The sequence below is a fragment of the Pteronotus mesoamericanus genome, unplaced genomic scaffold, assembly GCF_021234165.1.
Source record: "Pteronotus mesoamericanus isolate MK-2021 breed Mesoamerican mustached bat unplaced genomic scaffold, CSHL_Meso_final contig_20, whole genome shotgun sequence".
In the NCBI taxonomy this organism is placed as follows: Eukaryota; Metazoa; Chordata; class Mammalia; order Chiroptera; family Mormoopidae; genus Pteronotus; species Pteronotus mesoamericanus.
The window spans coordinates 43,409,929-43,431,989 of record NW_026555085.1 but is presented as its reverse complement, the minus strand read 5'-3'; the positions used below and the strand labels follow the sequence as shown (position 1 = coordinate 43,431,989).

The 22,061-nt window shown below is 33.0% G+C and overlaps 1 protein-coding gene across 1 annotated transcript in view; it reads left to right on the top strand.

Annotated features, from left to right (window-relative positions):
• The window catches only part of SNAP91 (synaptosome associated protein 91), a 136,817-nt gene that overhangs the window by 54,430 nt on the left and 60,326 nt on the right, over positions 1-22,061 (top strand). Inside the window, exons 8-11 of the mRNA XM_054569671.1 lie at positions 519-625; positions 10,336-10,377; positions 16,793-16,863; positions 18,889-18,894. Coding sequence (XP_054425646.1) covers positions 519-625; positions 10,336-10,377; positions 16,793-16,863; positions 18,889-18,894 — 226 coding nt within the window. The remainder of the gene's footprint in view (positions 1-518; positions 626-10,335; positions 10,378-16,792; positions 16,864-18,888; positions 18,895-22,061) is intronic.

Here is a 22,061-nt window from a genome sequence, read left to right as displayed (position 1 = left end):
AGAATTTGATACTGTTTTCCTAAACAGAAAACTGGGATACTGGGATATATGGATTATGAATTTAACCTGTTGCAGTAATTCATATATTCTTCTACTTTAACTGTATTTTCATTATTTACATTGTTTTATGTGAGACATAACAATTTTTTAAACTACTCAGGTCTCCTCGTTTAGGTGCATTAATACCTCTTACAGATTTTAGTGCTAAGCGTTTTGAGTCAAACAATAATTTCAATTTATTTATTTTTTTATTTTATAGAGAGGAAGGGGGAGAGAGAAAGAGAGAGAAACATCGATTTGTTGTTCCACTTATTTATGCATTCTTTGCTTGATTCTTGTATGTGCTATGACCAGGGATCGAACCTGAAACTTTGGCATATCAGGGTGACGCTCTAACCAACTAAGCTACCCGGGCAGGGCAGCTGAGTTAATTTCTGTTTTAAATAATAATATTAATATAAGCTTAGAATAAAATTGAATATAGTACTCTTTTTAAAATGCTTGTCTATCTCTTCTAGAAAAGTTTTTTGAAATGAAGAAAGGACAATGTAAAGATGCTCTAGAAATTTACAAACGATTTTTAACTAGAATGACGCGAGTATCTGAATTTCTCAAAGTTGCAGAGGTACGTAATATTAAGCTTTGTTGGGAATATAATTTAAAACATTAGGTCATGTATCTGGAGTAAATGATAAAATTCACAATCCAACCTGACACTCTGCCAGAGTCACAGAGCATTAGGGTTGGAAGTGATCTTAGAAGTTCACTGAGTGAAAAGAGAGACCTCATCTATCTTTTCACTCAGAGCTGTACCCTGCACTCCTTTATCCCAAGCAGATGATCGTTCCATGTTCAAATAAAGCTTTCACAGATATGAGCTTATTTACTGCTTCTCAAGGAGCTCTGTTGTCTATTTCACCTAATGGCTATCTTTGATTATAAGAAAGTGCTTCGTTTTTATTAAACCCTAGAACAAAATCAGAGAAATCCATCCATTGTTCTTAGAGTGTAAATGATAAATCATAAAATCTGAACTGCCTTACCTTGTTAGTGATTTGAACACAATGAAAAAATAAAACAGTATAATTAATTTTATAAAGTTCGTAAGTTGTTTCTTAAGGACTTATTTTTATACTTAGTCAAAAAACTTTGTAACTATATAGTTGATGTTCCTGAGGTTATCTCTGATAAAATACAATTATTGATTCATTCTGATATTGGAAATTATGACATTATTATCAAAGCCCTTTAGCAAGATGGATTTTTATTTTACGTGTCAACTAGCTGATGGCTAGGGTCGACTGGAGTGCTGTGTGCAAGGGTTTCTGCAGCTCAGCAGCCAAGCATACAATGCCGTGAACATGGGACATATTCAGATCATGTTTTTGTAATTTTTGTGATTTTGAGAATATAGTACAACAAGCATTTTATATACACAATTTCAAAAGCACTCTGGTTCACGTGTTATATTTCAAATCTCATTTATTCACAGGAGTAATAATTGTCCAATTCAAATTCTGAGACCAAAATAGTATTGTAGAATGCTATTTCTTCACTTTGATCCTTATGGCTTATAATTAGAATAAAAATTTTTTATATAACATGGAATACAAAAGGTAAAGATTAACTTTTATAAATTATATATTAAATACATATATAAATAAATATTTAGAAATATATATTTAAAAATACATGTATATATTAAAGCATGTTCATGTGTATTTCCTCATGGATTTATTGATGTTGGTGGTCTTTAAGAAGGGATAGAATTGCTTGAAACTTTTGCTTTTGCTGCTCCACAGGTTTTGCGCTTTGAATTTCATATGGTTTTGCCCATGGTTTAGCCATAATTATCAATATAATATAGTAAATTTGCCTAATTTCTTACTGTGAAAATACAGTTTTGCTCAAGTACCCAGAGCAGAAGATTATTTCATTGTTCCACTAATTCCTGGTGCTTGTGCTTCCCAATTTTCCCATTTGTTGGACATGTGACAGTCTGGAGTATACATTTATCTAATCAGCTTAATAAGGTTCAGTTCAGGGTCTCCATGAGAAAAGGGGTACTTATTTATCAACTCTTCCTATTTTTATATGTAAAATTTTACTTTGTATCTACTGATAATAGGCCCAATTCAGGCTGTTGTGAATGAGAGCTACAGAAATCAGACATCACTTTGAGAGCTGTCTTTAAATAACTGAATAATAAATATTTTACCTTTATTTAAGCATGGGTTAATGTTTTATAGAATGGGTACTAATTTACAGAATTATTTTAATAGAATGAACATTAAACTGCAATGGATAAATATAACCATTTGTGTTTACTTTCACACCTAAATTATACTGTTCATAATTTCAACACTAATTGAGCATCAGCGTGTAATGGTATGTTTATGATTGGTTAATACAGAAATATTTTGACAAATGTACAAAGCTTTCTCTTCCAATTAGTACTTGTGTGGTGTATATATCTGTGGACTCATGTCCAGTAGCTATCCCGTGGTTAGTACCATTTGCCTGAAGAGTGTATAGAAGGCTTCTAGAATGTCATTTTAAAAGTACAACTACATTGGGTACTTGGCGAATGTTACCAATAAGTTTTTGTCATATTTTTTAAATATAACTTCGAATTTCTGTTATCTTTTGAGACTTTTTTAAAATTTTTATTTTTGATTTTTTAGAGAGAAGGGAAGGGAGGGAGAAAAAGAGGGGGAGAAACATTAATCGGTTGCCTTCACTATGCACCCCAACCAGGGACCAAACCTGCAACCCAGGTGTGTGCCCTGACCAGGAATCAAACCAGCAGTCTCTTCGTGTTCTGGACAATGCCCCCAAAACAGCCACTCTGCCCAGGGCAATTGTTTGTCATATTAAAAGAAATGTAGAGTAGTAGGATAATTTATATGGGAATGTCCAAATTTCCCCAGAAGAATTGCTTAAAGTGCAGAAACCTTACCGTGTTTTACATTTTTATACAGTCATCCCTCGGTATCTGCAGGTGATTGACTCCAGGACCCCCTGCGGATACCAAACTCCGCAGATGCTCAAGTTCCCAAATGTAAAATAGCATTGTATCTGCGTATAAACTATGCATGTCCTCCCATGTATTTTAGATCATCTCTAGATTACTTATATCTAATACACTGTAAGTGCTATGTAAACAGTTGTTATGTTGTATTGTCTAGGGAATAATGACAAGAAAAGAGAGTGTGTATATATTCAGTACAGGTACTAAAAAGTTAGTCATAGGCCTTACTACATAGTACATATCAGCAGCATAGCATTTTTTTCCCAAATATTTTTGATCTATGGTTGTTGAATCCATGGATGGAGAACCCACAGATACAGAAGGCTGACTATACTGAAGATTCCTAAAGCAGACAACTGAAACTTTGCAAAATGGTTGTTTACACATAATAGGAATTTCTGCTAAACACACTTCCTTTTTTATAGGACCAAGTTATTCTTAGTTTGCTATCCCAAGGTAAATGCCAGCTCGTAGGATTTACTCTCCCAGAATATTTGCAGACAGAAAGTAATGAGATTTTTGTAGTACAGTCACACTTCACCTCAATCTTCCAAGGTCAGGAGAGTAAAAATAGCAATGTCAAGGAAGAATTTCTAAATTTTGCTTTTACCAGAATTATCCATTTAGCAGAAACACATCACCTTTTAGCAGAGTGATTCTAATATTAGGGATCCTTACTACTTTAATTTCAAAAACACTGACTTCATTCATATTGATATTTTAATGGCTCATTTAAAGAGGTATTAAAATATGGAAATAAATGGAATGAAGTTGCCTTAGCTTATCATTTCCATTATTTGTAACAACATGTGTTTAGGGAAGCATCAGTAGCTTCCCCAAAGCCAGAGCCTAGTTAAAAAATCTGTATTTTGGGGAGGAGTGTCCAACATAAGCTAATGTGGAGGGATGAGGGCCAGTGCTCTGTACACCAATGGTGCTCCACAGTGGGCAGCTTTCTCCCCTTTCCTTCCCAGGGAACAGTGTCTGGAGACATTTTTGGTCGTCAACAACCAAATAGAGAGCAATAAAATAATAGTAGGGGTCTTTAATACTCCACTTACATCGATGCATAGGCTGAGGAAAAAGGGGAGGACTACTGGCATCCAGTGGATGGAGACCAATAATACTGCTAATATCCTACAGGGCACAAGACTGCCCCCAACAAAGAATTATCATCCTAAAATATCAGTAGTGCCCAGGCTAATCTAGACATGAAAAAGGCAGAGGAAAGATGTTAGCTCAGTGCTTGACCACAAATGGATTTTCCAATCTCCTGTTTGCCTTACTGTCTTTATAAGAACCCAACATTTATGCTTCATGTATTTGCTTCTACATTTCCATTAGTATAATCAAAGCTCTTCATTTCACAAAGAGAGACTTTGGTTTACGCCACTTTGTTTCTTTGAGGCTCAATTCTATCTATATAAATTGAGATAATTAAAGTTATGATTTGCATTTTCCAACTTTTTATTTTGAATAATTTTCAAATGTACAGAAGAGTTGATAAAGTAGTACAAGTGAACATCTGTACACTCTCTTCATTGATTTACTTTCATTAATGTATTTCTACATTTGCACACTCATGTGCTCTTTTTTTCTGCTCCTTTTCCCACCACTTCCTTTCCTAGCCTACTAAAGTTAAAAATTCATGTGTGCTTGTACCCAGTAATTTCACTTCTACAAATGTATTCTACACATGAGTCCATACAGGTGCAAAATATTACATGCAGCATTGCTTGCAATGGCAAAAAATTAGAATCAGCTTCAATGTCTTTTAATAGGTGACTCTTTAAATTACAGGACAAGGTGGCTGTTTAAAAAATAAGGAAATTTTGTGTATTAATACACTATTAGTGTATTATAATGGAGGATGATATAAATATTTATGTAGTTCACATTTCTTTGGATATATGTAAAGAAACTATGGAAGGATACATAAGAAACTAACAAAATGGTTCTCATTGTGAAAGCAGTGAAAATACCTTTTGAGCAAGTTATGAAAGCTAAATGTATGTTCTGTTACTTTTGGATGGAATATCTATAAATATCTGTTAAGTTCATCTGATATAACATGTCCTTTAAGACTGACATTTCTTTATTAATTTTCTGTCTCAATGATCTATTAATTGATGTAAATGGGGTATTAATGTCCCCTGTTATTATTGTATTGCTATCTACTTCTCCCTATTATCTTTTAATATTTGCCTTATATAAATTTAGATGTCCTTGTTTAAGGTGAATAAATATTTACAAATGTTATATCTTCTTGTTAGATGGGCCTCCTTATCATTATACAACATCCTTCCTTGTCTTTTACTATAGTCTTTGCTTCAAAGTTTATTTTGTCTGATATAAGTATAGTTACTCCTACTTTCTTTTGGTTTGCATTTGTATGGAATATCTTTTTCCATCCCTTCACTTTGAAGCTGTGTCCTTACATCTAAAGTGTGTCTCTTGTAGTCAGCCTATAGGCGGATCTTGCTTTTTATCCATTCAGTCACTCTGTGTCATTTGGTGAAATTATTCCATTTACATATAAAATAATCATTGATAGGTATAAGCTTATTGTAATTTTGTTAAATGTTTTCTAGCTGTTTTTTGTAGTTCTTCTCTGTTCCTTTCTTCTTCTCTGGTTGTCGTCCTTTGTGTTTTGATGACTTTCATTAGTGGTGTGCTTAGATTTCTTTCTCTTTATCTTTTATGTATTTACTGTAGGTTTTTGTTTTGTGGTTACCATGAGGCTTACATGTTAAACCTTAATATCTTTAACCGTCCAATCTATTTTAAATTGATAACAATGTTACAAACAATTTATCCAAAAGCAACAAAACACACATTCTTCTCAACTACACATGGAACATTTTCCAAGATAAAGCATATGTTAGGCCACAAAACGAGTCTTAATAAATTTAAGAGGATTGGAATCATATCAAGCATATTTTCCAATCACAATGGTATGAAACTGGAAATAATCACATGAAGAAAACTGGAAAATTCACAAATATGTGGAGATTAAGCAACATGGTACCAACAACCAATGGGTCAAAGAAGAAATCAAAAAAGAAATTTAAAAATTTGAGACAAATGAAAATAGAAATGTAAACTATTTATGGGATGCAGAAAAAGCAGTTCATAGTGATAAATGTCTACTTTAAGAAACAAGAAAAGTCTCAAACAACCCAACTTTATACTTCAAGGCACTAGGAAAAGAAAAACCAAGCCCAAAGTTAGAAGGAAATAACAAAGATTAGAACATAAATAATTGAAATAGAGACTTAAAAGACAATAGAAAAGGTCAGTCAAAGTAAGAGCTCAATCTTTAAAAATATAAACAAAATTGGCAAAATTTTAGCTAGACTCACCATGGAAAAAAGAGAGGACTCAAATAAACAAATGAAAAGATGTTATAATCAATATTACAGAAATACAACAACCCTAAGAGACTATTATGAAGAATTATATGCCAACAAATAGGACAGCCTAGAGGAAAGAGATAAATTCCTAGAAATATACTGCCTACAAAGATTGAATTATGATTTGAAGTAGAAAATCTGAACAGACTTATTATTAGTAAGGAAATTGAATCAGTAATCAAAAACTTCCCAACAAACAAAAGTTCAGGACCAGATGGCTTCACTGGTGAATTCTAACAAGTATTCAAAGAAAAATTAATAGTAATACTTCTTAAACTCTTCCAAAAAATAGAACCGAGAGGAATTTTTCCAAACACGTTATATAATGCCAGCATTACCCTGATACCAAAACAGATAAGGATGCCACAAAAACAGAAAATTACAGGCCAATATTCCTGATGAGCATGGATATAAAAATCCTCAACATAATATTAGCAAACTGAATTCAATAATACATTAAAGGACATACAACATGATCAAGTGAGATTTATTCAGTGGATGCAAGGATGATTCAACATCTGCAAATCAGTCAATGGGATATGCCACATTAACAAAAGGAAGGATAAAAATCATATGATCATCTCAGTAGATGCAGAAAAAGCATTAGACAAAATTCAATATCCATTTTTTATTTAGAAAAAATAAAGCAGGAATCTAGGAAATGTACCTCAACTGCAATAAAGACCATATATGACAAGCCCACAGCTAACATCACACTCAATGGTGAAAACAAGAAAATTTATTGCTTTATCTCTAAGATCAAGAACAAGATAAAGATGGCCACTTTCTCCATTTTTATTTAACATAATGTTGAATAGAGCAATTATGCAATAAAAAGAAATAAAAGTCATCCAATTTGGAAAGGAAAAAGCAAAATTGTCACTATTTCCAGATGACATACTATTATATAGAGAAACCCTAAAGACGCCACCAAAAATTATTAAAATAAGCGCATTCAGTAATGTTGCAGAATACACAAAAATCTGTTGCATTTCTTCACACACTAACAATGAACTATTAGGGAGAGAAATCAAGAAAGCAATCTTATTTACAATTACATCAAAAAAGAATAAAATGCCTAGGAATAAATTTAACCAAGGAGTCAAAAGACATGCTTATTGAAAACTGTAAGTCATTAATGAAAGAGATTGAAGAAAACACAAATAAAAGATATTCTATGCTCATGGATTCAAATAATTAATGTTGTTAAAATGTTCATACTACCCAAAACAATACACAGATTCATAATCCCTATCAAAATTTAAGTGGCATTTTCACAGAAATAGAACAACAATCCTAAAATTTATATGGAACCAAAAAAAAAAAAACCCCAAATAGCCAAAGAAATCTCGAGAAAAAAAAACAAAACTGAAGACATTACATTCCCTGATTTCAAAAGGTATTATAAAACTATAGTAATTAAGACAGTAAGGTATTGGTACAAAAAACAGACACATAGATTAATAGAACAGAATAGAGAGCCCAGAAATAAACCCTCACATATCTGGTCAATTAGTTTATGACAATGTAGAAAGGACAGTCTTTTTAATAAGTGGTGTTGGGGAAATTGGACAGCCATGTGCAAAACAATAAAACTGGACCCCTATCTTGCACCATACAGAAGACTCAACTCACAAAATGGATTGAAGACTTTAACATAAGACCTGAAACTATAAAAATGTCTAAAGTCTAAAAGAAAAAATAAGTGGCAATTTTTCTAACAGCTCTTGTTGATGATTTTTTTAATCTGACCCCAAAAGAAAAAGCAACAAATGCAAAAATAAACAAGTGGGACTACATCAAACTAATTGGCTTCTTCACAGCAAAGGGAACCATCAACAAAACAAAAAGGCAGCCTACCAAATGGGAGAAAATAATTTCCAATCATGTGCCTGATAAGGAGTTAATATCTAAACATTGATATCTAAACAAGTTGTATGAAGAACTCATACAACTTAATAGCAAAAAAGCAAACAGTTCAATAAAAAATGGGGAGAAGATCTGAATAGAGATTTTTCCAAAGAAGACTACTAATGGCTAACAGGTACATAAACAGGTGCTAAATATCATTAATTATTAGGAAATACAAATCAAAACCACAATGAGATATCACACATGTTAGAATAGCTGTTTTCAAAAAGACACAAATAACAAGTATTGGCAAGGATGGGGAGAAAAGGGAAGCCTTGTGTGCTATTTCTGGGAATGTGAATTGGTGCAACCACCATGGGAAAAAAGTATGGAGGTTCCTCAAAAAAATTAAAAATAGAACTACTCTATGATCCAGAAATTCTACCTCTGGGTGTTTATCCAAAATAAATGAAGACACTACTGATAAGATATAGGCACTCCATGTTCATTGCACCATTATATTTATATCAGTCTAGATATGGGAACAACCTAATTGTCCATCCATGGATGAACCGATAAAGAAAATGTTTTACAAGCACACACACATAATATACATTCAGTGAACTATTATTCTGACATAAAAATGAGTGAAATCTTGCCATTTGTGAGAACGTGGATGGACCTTGAGAGTATTATGCAAAGAGAGATAGGTCAGAGAAAGCAAATACCGTACCATTTTTCTTATATATGGAATCTAAAAAGGAGAAGAAGAAAAATCCAAGCTCATGGGTACAGAGAACAGATTGGTGTTTGAAAGAGGTGGGTGGTGGGGTGGGAGATATTGGTGAACTGTTTTTTTGGGGGGGGTAAATAAATTAAAATTTTTTAACTAAAAATATTTTTTTTGAACAAAACAAAACAGAATTTAATAGTACAATGAGCAAAAGACATAAACAGACATTTCAAAGGTAAAACAAAAATGGCCCCTAACAAAGTAAAAATATTATTTAACAGCTTAGTAATCTGGATGGAATTTGAGACTTTTCATCCATTGGCAACTAAAGTTTATTCTGAAACTACGTTAAAAACTATTTATCAGTGACTACTACTGCTGAATACTTCTTTTTTTTTAATTTTATTTTAATTTATTTTTTCAAATACATTTGTGTCTGCCTCCCCCTCACCACTTTCCTTTGCCCCCTCCCTCCATCCCTCCCTCAGCTCTTCCCCTTTGGTTTTGTCCATGAGTCCTTGCTATATGTTCCTTGACTTTCCCCTTCCCTTCCTTTTCCCTGCCCCCCTCCCTCCTTCCCTCTTGTCTCTGTTGGTTTCTTTTCCTTTCGGTGTTGCTGGTCTTATTTTCCTTGCATCTTTGTATTGTTGGTTAGGTTCCACTTATAGGTGAGATCATATGGTATTTTTTAAAAGATAAAAGAACATTATCTATACAGAGGACTTACTAGGTATAATTAACAATTTAAATGTAGTCTGAGCAATTTTTTTTTTTTAGTTTTTCAGCTGCTGTTAACCATGGAGGAAAACTTAAATTTTATACATCAATATCTTAAGTCTTTTGGGGCGGTGGGTTCTGACATAATTCTTTACACTTGTTACATCTAAGTATATTAACGAACTCATTTACATTGAGTGGAAAACTACATGAAGAGTATATGTTCAAAACAGACACAGACAGAAGTGTGGTCTGAATGAAGTGGGGGAGGGCTGGGTGGAGGTGGACAAAGAGGGGAAAATGGGGACAACCATAACTGTGTAAACAATACATATAAAGTTAAAATATTTTCTATTATTTAAATGGATGTTGTTGATTTAATTGTCACATATGTAATTCATAGGTTCATTTTTACTATATAACTAACTCAATATATTCCCTATTTTACATTTTTTAAAAGATTAAGGTATATAATAATTCTATACCATGTTTGATATATAGTTTTATCTATGTGATGATCTTCGATTAAACTTACAGAAATTATTTTTTTTAATTTGTATTAAGTTACTTTTTATTTCTTTAATTCACAGCAAGTTGGCATTGATAAAGGTGATATTCCTGACCTCACACAGGTAAGTGAATCTGAGTGGAAGATTCAGTGTACGTGAAATTATTATTCCATCATCTTTCATAAAAAGTCTTACCTAGATCATAGTCTTATAACTATTTAATGCATTTTAAATTTAGGCCAGCCTCCTTTCTTAGAAATTATTCTAGCTTATTTTTTCTAGCCATTGAATATATTTCCAGAGGTAATATGAAGATTTTCTTGCCTTATAAATGTAGTTTCTTCTTTAAAGGCAACCAAATTTAATTATTGAACTCATCTTTTCCTTCTTTAGCTTAAATCAAAAGAAAGCCTTGAATAATGTTAAGTGTTTTATCTGTGAAAAGATATTCATAGGCATGATAATCAGAACTTTTAAATTGTTCTTCCTGCTTGTTCTTCTAGATTTCAACATATTCCACGGACACAGGAGGGGTGTGAATGGGGCGAATTCTGATATAGTTCCACTACACTAATTTTTGTCTCCCTTATGAAGTTGAGGAATTTCCATATGTAAAATAATATTTTTTTAAAAAGTAGTAGTGGCAGATGAGTGATTTTTCTGGGACTATATAGTAAGCAAAAACAATAGTGGACTCCTTTATCATATTTGGCAGGAACTGTTTTTATTTAATCAGATTGTCACTCTGGTATGATAAATTCCTATCCCACACATGTCCTTCAACTAGAGACAGTCAGATGATAGAGAATATAAAGCCATCTTACATACCAGTAATGAACATACAAGTTTTCTGTCTTTGTAATTAAAAAGTCATTGTAATCAAAGAAAATTGTCATAATGAAAGATTACCCACTTTTTAATTATATTAAAATGCACTTAATAATTTACTTACCCTAAAATGTTTCCATTTAAAAATAATAACTTTAAATTTTTATTAAAAATTGAGAAACTCAAAGTAATAGTCTTTATATGCATAGAATTAAAATGCCAATGAAATACCAAGAATTCTTTCTTAAAAAGGTTTTATTTACTTACTTTTAGAATTAAGGGAAGGGAGGGAAAAGGAGAGGGAGAGAAACACTGATGTGTGAGCGAATCGTAGATCAGTTGCCTCTCACATGTACCATGCATCCCAGCTGGGAACTTGGCCTGAAACCCAGGCCATGTGCCCTTACCTGGAATTGGACCAGAGACCTTTGCTGGACAGTGGTCAACCAAATGAGCCACGCTGGCCAGGGCCCAAGAATTCTTCATAAATAAAATTCATAGAAGAATTCACAACATGATGGCATTGTATTTTTCAGTTTAAAGGTTGGGCACTAGCTCCTTCTAGTAGACATAATATTAGTATAAATATTTTTGCAACAATGAAAAATAATCAGGTATACCCCTGATCAAGATATTGATATCATTTTGAATGTGGCTAAAAATTAAGTTGTACATAATGTACTATTAAGAACCTATCTGATGTAGATTTATGAATTTTGTGATACCAATAAAAGCAAAGAAAATCAGTGTACTTTTATTTTAAATTATTCAATTATAATAAACACATTGTAGTTTTGTAAAATAACCCAAATAAGTAATACATGTTAACCTTAAAAGTTGGATATTAAAATTCTTAGCTCAATGAATAGCTTTCAAAAATGGTAAATCATACTTATTCAATTCTATAGACAGCTCGCTAAATAATAAAATAAAAGCTACATATATTGTTAGAGAGGCTCTCAGTCAATAAGAAAATAGGTTTTCATTTGTCTCTCTCAGTTTGGGCAGAGACTGAGGAAAAGAAGGAAAGGTTTAAAGGAATACTTAATATCCTTTTGTTTTTAACATTAGAAAATTATTGTATATCATTAAAAGAAGGATTCACATGGGTTTAATTTTAATGCTACTGTAATATTCATTATCATTTATATAATCTCAAGAAGTTCAGAGACATAATATTTTATGTAATGATGTACATTGTGTGTTATCACAACTTGGGGAATAGAGATAAAATCCTTATGGTAAAAATATTGCCCTGGGTCTAGTAAAAAGCTATTCAGTGATAGAGATTCATTAGAATCTGGTGTCTCTTGTTCTCTACTTTTCTTGTGACCTTAACGGCCACATAAACTTCATTATTAATATTTATTTTAAAATTACCTCCTCAATAAAACATTTTTGTAGTTCATTTCTTCAGTATATATTTACATCTCAATGCAAGAATACACTGTGCTCCTGAAGTTTTTTAATAAGCTACCTAATTGTGATTTCTGTTGGGATTGCGAGTAGCAGAATTCTAACCACGCTCCATAATTCTTATTTAGAGCCCCTTCCACAGGTCTCATGGAGACTTCTCATTGAATTGGGGATTTTGTCCACTCTGACAGTGTAGTTAGGTCTGAGCTGCTCTCTGGTTAATCTTCAAACAGTGTTAGACCAGAATTAACCTGGAGTTGGGTCAGAAGTGCTGCTTTATGTGGACCCAGTTTAACGCTTTTGAGATTAGTTTCTGTTCTCTGCCAGACTTCTCTGTGGCCACCATGGCACTAAATCTAGCCCTGACAATAAACACCACCACCAAATGTGGAGGAGGATTAAAGAGGAGATGGAGACCAGAAGGATTACCATTGACACGGACCGAGTAGGAGTAGTAGGTTGCTAGTAACTGAAAAAGAATTAGAATTCTTTTTGCGGCAAGATAGCACAGAGAAATTTAATGGATATTTTTTAGTTTAGAAAATGCACATTAAGTACCAATGTGGACATCTGTAGCCCTTTTAAATTTGCATACATTGTCATCATAAGTGCATTTAAATGATTTATGCATATCAATGATTTTTTTAAAGCATTCAAAATTTATGTTTAGGGCAAAAAGTTAATATGATGTCAGGACTGAACTATTTCTTCTCAGCGCTTTCAAATGGTTTCTTAGATCTAATGATCAAAAACTTTAATGATCTTGTGGTTGCTTTTTTTCCTTTTTTTATTGAATTTATTGGGGTAACATTGGTTAATAAAACTATATAGGTTTCAGGTGTACAGTTCTATAACGCATCATCTGTATATTGTATTGTCTGTTCACCATCCAAAGTCAAGTCTAATTCTGTCACCATTTACCCCCCCTTTACCCTCTTTCACCTTCCCCCACCCCTTTTCCCTCTGTAATCACCATACTGTTGTCTATGTCTATGAGTTTTGGTTTTTTGTTTTTTGGGGGTTTTTTTGTTTGTTCGTTTGTTTTGCTTAATCTCTTCACCTTTTTCACCCATCCCTCCAACGTCCCTCCCCCTTAATGATACTTTAGAATCTAAAGCATTTGAATTTTAGATATTTTAGATCTCTGGATGCATCCTTTTTGATCCTTGACTCAAAATTATTTATGAATGTATTTCAATAAAAGGATTTTCAAAATATTATTTCTTATTTGCTGTATGTGTGCCCATTCCAAATTTAAAGTATTTCCATTTATAAAAAACATCTTAGGTTTTGATGTCAGGAATTCTGGTTGATCTGAAAACTGCTGGTAAAGACAAGTCTCCTTTTAAAGACTGTCTCACTGATGACTCGGTAACTGTGGTATATTGCTGTTAGCTCTTTGCTTTCACAGGCTGACGCTTGTCCTTTGGGTTGGTATTTCCATCTGATCAGTCTATTGACTTTGGCATTTTTTAAAAAATAAGCAACTAAAGATACTACTAATTATACTTTGTTAATCTTAACTTCCTTTACAACGGCAGAGGCATTCTCAAAGTTGTGCTCCTTGGAAATGTGAGTTTTTGTTTATTGCCTACTACAGGCCTGGATGCGCTGAGCGCCACAGGTACAGTGGAGAAGGTGGCCCGCCGGTGTTCCGCTGTTCCTGAACGTCACTGTCAAAGCAGTCTTTTTTCTTCTGAACATATTAGAAGAGTTTATTTTTATTAGATGCCACAAGTTCTTATAACTAATATAAATGATGAAGCATCTTAAACCTCTAAGATAAAATGCTCCAAACTTAATTTGGTGTGTAATGTATTGCAAAATAACTCCCCTAAAAGATGAAAGTCAGTTTTGTAGTCTGTGCGTTTGGTCAGATTTCTATTGTGACTGTTGTGACTATTAATTTATTTGAAATTTTTCTTCCTTAAATTATTAAGAAACTTTGCAAAAAGAATGAAATTGCAAACTATGTTCCTGGGTTTGGTTTTTGTTGTTTAGCTAACTAAGAAATGATATAGGAGAAAATATTACCTCCTTTTTTGTCATCATATAATATTCTCTATTTTGTGATGTAAATAGAATTTGTTTTTGTTTTTTTTTAAACAGGCTTCGCACAGAATCACATTTCCTTTACATTATATTTAACATTCAGAGAGACTGAGTTTTCTAACTAGAGGCAGGTTCTATGGGTTGATACATTTCTTCCTTACTGTGATCGCAATGAAAAAAAATGGAAATATGAAAAGTTTAAAGTTATATGCCCAGGCCTCCTAGATTCCATTATTATGAAAATTATAATAATTATTATGACAATTTTAAAGTTATCAGGTATGGATTCACCTAAAAGTTATGAACCCATTTCTGTTTTCTTCCCTCTAACATTGCAGTTTACGTTCTGTTTACTAAATTAGCAGAACTTAGTAGTTGACTATTTCTTCTAAAGAACAAAATTTATTTTATTTCTTTAAAATTCATTTTTTATACTTAGAGACAATGTCTAGTTGTAGTTTATTGGTATTTGATGGGTAAGTCCACTCTCACCTGAGTTATATTTAAAACTTTTTAAAATACTTATCTAAATTTATTATATCCCCTGATAGTCTATATTTTCCTGTGCTATAGTTGTTAACTTTTTAGATAATGCTCGTAGGACTGTTTCTTTTGACCTTACCTTCATCACTTTGATTACATTAATATTTTGTACACTTAGATATTTATAAATGTACATGTTTACTTAGTAATTTACACTTACAATAATCACATAATTGTTAACACAGTTTATGAATCTATTTGTGAAACTAAAATGAATATTAAATAAATGTCCTGAACTTCCAAAATTAAACATTTTTAATAAGGTTTTATTTTAATTGTCATTATAGGTACAATATAAAATAAATTAATTAAAAAAAATGAACTGGGGTTGATAAAGTTATCTCCTATGAGGCTATTGATTAGTAATAGCTAGACAATATACTGGAATTGGACAACTAAATAAATTGATAGCAGACGGTAGGGGTCAGGGTTTTCATTGTTAAAAAGGAAAGTTAAGAAAAGAAATCAACAGAGACAAGAGGGAAGGAGGGAGGGGGGCAGGGAAAAGGAAGGGAAGGGGAAAGTCAAGGAACATATAGCAAGGACTTATGGACAAAACCAAAGGGGAAGAGCTGAGGGAGGGATGGAAGGAGGGGGCAAGGGAAAGTGGTTGGGGGGAGGCAGAGACAAATGTATTTGAAAAAATAAATTAAAATAAAATTTAAAAAACATTTAAAAAAAAATAAAAATAAAAAAAATAAAATAAAATTTGATATGAATTTCCTTGAGTTATATGATCTATTTCAACAGTTAGCATAAAGTCCTTCAAAATTAATTTCATATTAATTTAAATATAATTATCAATTCAAAGTATCTATAAATGTAGTTATATATTTCATTCATGAAATGCCATTCTTTGAATGCCTATGCTGCTGTTAAGGTCTAATTGGGTTAAAATTTTCTGAGAGAGATGAAATTAAATTTTTGATGCTTAAGGAATAGATGGGGTTGAATATTTGTATGAACCTATTAATTCTCTTTCTAATATACAGTAAAATGCCATCACTTTATATTGCTTAAAATATTACAAAAACAGTTACTTTTTCATAAAATGGTTGAAATATGTTAAATTTGCCAATAAACAGTCTATTATAACACTATTATATTTTTTAAAGTTTCTTCATTATATAAATTAAGCAGCTCAATACTAAGGAAATCTTAATTTGTGTTAACTACTAAAATTGTATTTTTCCCTAAAACTATCACTTACCTTCCCCTCCTTTTTTTTTTAATATAGTAGCAATTTTTCCTAATATTTCAGTCAAATGTGGATAAGTGAGATTTTACTGTATTCAAATTTCTGTAAGTTTGTATTTGGGCACTTATATTTTTGACTTGGATACAAATACCTATTCTTTTTTCACTGTGGTCTTATGGAAACATAAGGTAAATTTGATTAAATTGAGTTTATTGCAAATTAGTAATATCTTAGAAAAAGTTTATCCAGTGTAATCTCTACATTGAAACAACACTGTAACACTATTTGTTATGCAGTGGGGTTAAGTATATGTAAAATGGGCCTGTCTGAGATTCTAGGGAATTTGAAGATTTAAATACTGAAAGAACCTAGGATGAAATTATCTCACCTAGGTATTGGGGTCCTCCACAGAACTCCACCATACAAAGTTACAGTGATGTTCCATTGTATTGACTTTGAAAGCAAGCAATGCAGACATTTATTTTTACTTTCTTATTGTAGGCTCCCAGCAGTCTTATGGAGACCCTTGAGCAGCATCTAAATACATTAGAAGGAAAGAAACCTGGAAACAAGTATGCATTAGTTGTTTATTCTAAATAAGATGATAAATGTTAGAATCGTTCTTTACAAGAATGAGATTTATCATGGTACCACTTGTACTACTACAGTTCTAAGGTGTGCCTTATTGTAATTCTTCTGGGTTTCCTCAAAACCCCCCTCCATCCCATGAACCTAAGACAATGTGACCCTGTGTATAGGCAATCTCTCTGCAGACTGATGTAGCAAACTAGTAGGTTGTACCTATGTTAACTGAACTTTGCCCTTAGAAGGGATTCACAATAGGCAAAAAAGAATTGCTCATGTTTAAAAATTGAGGCTGTCATCATTGTGCATGAGTAAAAACAAGCACAATTTCACAAGCAGCTTTGAACACTATTGTGTAACCATCCCCACTGTGAAAAAAAGCCCTCAAGTATAGTTTTTGGACTCCAGACTTCCCACTTCAGCCATTGAGCATGGCATGCTGCTGACATTTTACTAAGAGATCTTTTTATAGAGTAGCAGTCAGGAAGTGGTAAGTGCAATTTTACTGGACTTTTATACAGTTGTCTTGGCCATTTATTTTTTTGACTGTTTTCCTCATTGCATGCAAAAGATGTCCAGGTTCCATTCCCTTTCTTTGCTCCAACAGGTGTCAAACTTCTGTGTTCACAAGACCCAGTGCTTTCCATTCTTCTTGCCTTGCACAGACAATAATTCCACTAGTTTTGGGTGCTTACCCCCCTTATCTCTGTCAGTGTAAATCTCACACATCCTGGGAGGGACATCTCCTGGAGACCTTCCTTAATCATGCACTGTCCTGTGTTCCTGTGTTGTGGCCATTTTTTCCTGCACACACATCATTCAAATAGATTTTCTGATTCTAAAGGTCTGGGACTATTTCTCTACTTCATGATCTCCACCTTAACACTTAGTGTAGCTTTAGTGTAGGTCTCTGTATGGTCAGCCTGCAGTGTCTTTGTGGGTCATCCTGGCTTTATGTTTATTCCACTTAGATTGGCTGCAGAACTTAGTAGGAAAAACCTAACAACTCATTATTTCAGGGCTATCATGACTCAAAATGCAACTTCTTTCTGATTCTCCTGTCAACAGTCTCCCAGAATCTAGACATTTGTCTTGATGTTACTTGTTTGTTTGTTGTTTTATTAGCCGAGTGTTCTTTCTGTCATCTTTTCCAAGTTAGTATAAAATTATTGAATGTTTTAAATTTTCAATGATAAACAATAGTGTAGGAGTCTCTTTGGCAGTCACCACAGAGCTATTTGAAATGATGGGTCTTTCGGGGGCTTTAGCAAGTTTGTTGCCGCAGCTCAAGGTGTGCCCCAGTTTCCGTGTGACCATGGATGATCAGCCTTCTGTGGATAGATTAATGTCAATTAAAAAACCATGAGAGTATATGAAATCACAATAGTAGATGCTCACTTCCAGCTATTGCTGGGGCCTGCCTGTATTAGGGTACCTGGGAAGTCAAGTGAGTCACCTAGGTTTTAAAGAAAAGGAGGCAGAAAGCCTGAGAAAGTCCCTCCTCCTGCGGCAGAGGAACCTCTTCAGCTAAGGGAGAACAGTCTGCATATCCCCAAGGGTTAGAGCTTCTGCCTTGGGCACTGAGGGCTGCACATCAGTGAAAAGTCAGCTCTGCTTTCTTTCTCCCTCCTGCTCCCGCACACACTGCACAAATCCACATTTGCCCCTCTGGTCCGTCGTTCGGTCTGCCAGGGCTGCAGTCGTGGGAGAGACAGTCTTCTAGCGTGGGTTTCCTTAGCCCTGATTTCAAATCTACATTCGCCCCCTTGTGGCTGCTGCAAGCTAAGTTTGGAAATCTTAGCTATATATGCTTAGTTACATTTCTAAGAATTGTCTTTTTCTGAGAATAATTTTTCTCTCCTTTAAAATCATTTTATGCTTGTCATATTTTCTGAATTGGCTAAAACCACACATGAACTTGTCTTTTGCTTATTCCCTATTTTTAAAATAAATGAATTACAGTAGTTAACTCTTTTCTTTTTTGTATGTTTGTGCTTACCTGGGAACTTAAGTGAAGGGTGAGTACTATATTGAGTGGCTTTTTTTGCATTTGGTTATTACTAAAAATGCAAAAAAAACACTCTTAAGAGTCAATTTGGTATTTAGAATATTTAAAACTCATTTCTGTCCATTTTACAAATCTGTGTTTTTTTATCATACTTTTTTTTTTTTGTCTCCCAAGGTGACTGGCATAAATGGTTTTACTTTCATTTGATCTTCTTGGATCAAGACTTAACAATCTCTCTTAAGTATATATACATATATATGTATATATATGTAGATTTTACAAATCAAAGGTTTTTCCATTTGTTTACTAATCAAAAGATTTTCCCGTGTCACCTGACAGAAGTGCTAAAAGACAATTTTGTAAAGAAAATTAATTACTTAAAGCTGTTTTCTGTGTTTTCTAGTAGCACTAAAAACTTACTCTAACATCTAGGTCAAGTAAATCCTCAAAACGGAGCATTTCAAATGTCTTTTGTAAAATATATGTATGCCCTTTATATTTAGTGCCTTAAAGACACGGATATTTATTTTTGAAATTTTATGCAAATTTTGTGAACCTTTGTATATTGCCTGTTTCTATGATTTCACTGAACAAAAGAGAGAAATTGAGTTTATTTTGCATATGGGTTTACTAACCTTTGAGGGTACAGGAAATGCAAGATAAGTCTATAGTAATTAAAATTATTTTGAAGACTGATTTTTCACATCTGTGTTTTGTTCTTGTTTATTTTTCTAGCTAGCACTTATAACCAGACCTATGTAGGGGATATTGTTATGAATAAGAAATGACAAAAATTTTCTCCTTTGATAGCTTGTTATTAACATCTTGGAAGTAAACCTTGCCATTTGCTATGTACATCAGAAAAGCCACATATTTGTTTTAGCATTTTACAAAATTTAGGGTAGATTACTGTATGGTCATTCATTCTCTTCTGAAATTATATTTGTGTTTTATTTTTTTCCCCATAGCGTTCACCATGTGCTAAATTTCTCTAGCTGAAATAATTAACATAAGTATAGGTCTTAAGTGAATGTTTTTATCTCTATATAAAATATTTCAGCATTTTCTTTAATAAAGCAGAAATGACCAATGGCAGGGTCAATTAAGAAATTCGATGAAGGAACGAACAAATGAAGGAAGCAGTGTGTGTATTGTGCAAGGAAAGAGCATGCGTGGGCCTGTGTGTTTTCCTCAGGACAGGCTGCAGCGTGAAATGAACACCGGCCCTGGGCATCAAACAGACTTTGACCAGAGTCTCTACAGTCTTAAATCCACCGCTAAAGAATGATGAGACTGTGGCAAGTTATTTACCTCTCTGACCCTCATAGCCCTCAAATTCTAATCAGTGATTAATGATCCTTTTCAAAGTTATAGCCCCAATGGGAGCACCTCTGCTTCTCACCTTTTTGATGAAATCTTGCCAAAGGCCACATCTGGTCCGCGGGAACAGAGGTCAGTCATCCTGGCAGTTTAGTTCCTCATGAAATAATTTTTAAGACTTTGGTCAATTTACATTTTTCTGCAAAGAGTACATGAATGCATTCTCATTCTAAAATTCAGATAATACAGAAATATATTTCACTACCTACACAGCGCTAGCTGCTGTGGTAAGTGCCAGAGAAATAAAAGTGAGATGGGTTCCCTCACTTCTAAGAACTTAGCATCTAAAGGAGGGTACAGATACGTAAGCAGAAGATTAAGATCCGATGCAGTAAGTGGCCTGACATGGACAGTAGGAAATTTTCATTTGGTTGTTTAATCCATGGGGTAACTACAAGTGTTACTTAGTAATAGCATTCATGTAGGAGCTTGGCAAATTAATTCTTGTGTCAATTATGATATTTTATACCTAGATTTGAGCATGATACTCTTTAATGGCAGATAGAGCAAGTTTTATTGTTTTTAGTATATTTTTATTATTGCTATGGTGTATAGAATGTTAGAAATTTTTATGTATTAGCTTGGAAACACATTTCAAAAAGTGCTTGCATGTCCTCAATTCTCTTTTTGTAACAGTATTTCTCATTGTGTCAGTACCACTGAGCATTGCTTCATGAAAATTGCTTGAGAGATAATTTCAATTAACTTATTCTTAGAAAGTCACTATATAGATGGATTCTATGTTTTAATTGCCAAGTTCAAGTTATTATCTTGGATTTTATTTGGACTTCACACCCTTCCTTTTCCACTTATATTAAGAAAAAAATGGTGGATATGGAGAAATTATTACTCAAAAACTCATTAGGAAATTTTCAGCCTTATGCTATACTAGATTTTTAGGTACCTAAGTAACTTTTTGTAGATACAGAAAACACTGAATTCATTTGTTTCAGTAGACTCTTTGAAATAAGCAATAGATAAGTGTATATCCTTTTCTTCATAGATACGCTATTGTAAAGATCACATTTAGCCAAACTACACGTATCCAAATTAGGTATTACTTTCATCATATAGCAGAAATTTCTGTGCACCCTTACTTTGTTATGTTAGTTTTAAATAAAAATTAAATTTAAACAGAAAATGATATATTTATATTTGCAAATGAAGTTGCACATAAAAGATATTAATCAGGCATATAACACTATTAGATTTCTTTTGCTATATCCAATAAAACAAAAATGCATGGTATTGTATAAACTTCCAGTCACTAACTCTTCTAATTTTGTTCTGTTACTGCTGCATGTGATATTTTCTCTGTACATAAGTTGCAAGACATCCTATAAAACCTTGAGAATAGGCTTCTTACTGAAATATATTTTTAATTTATTTTGTCTTATTATTAATTTATTTTCCACCAACTCAAGTTAATAAAACGTAAGTTTAGGCAGCTATTTCTGAGGCACTCTGTGGAAATGATGTCCAATAGTCACTGCTACCATAATCTAACTAAAAAAAAAAATTTACTCTATCCTAAATTTTCCTTCATTGCCTTAGAAACAAGCATTGAGGTTATTGTTCTTTTTCAAGCTCTCACTAGTTCTAACAGGACAATAGGAATATTTTTCATACATTTCATTGTAGCCATAAAAATATATACAAACTTGAGAAAGTAGAGGTGCATTTCAGGCACAAGGCTTTGGGGATTTTTTAAAATTCTGGTGTTCCTTTTATGCAACACAATTATGATTAGTTGATCATAATATTCTTTGATCTTAATAAATTTTCTAACTCCTTAAA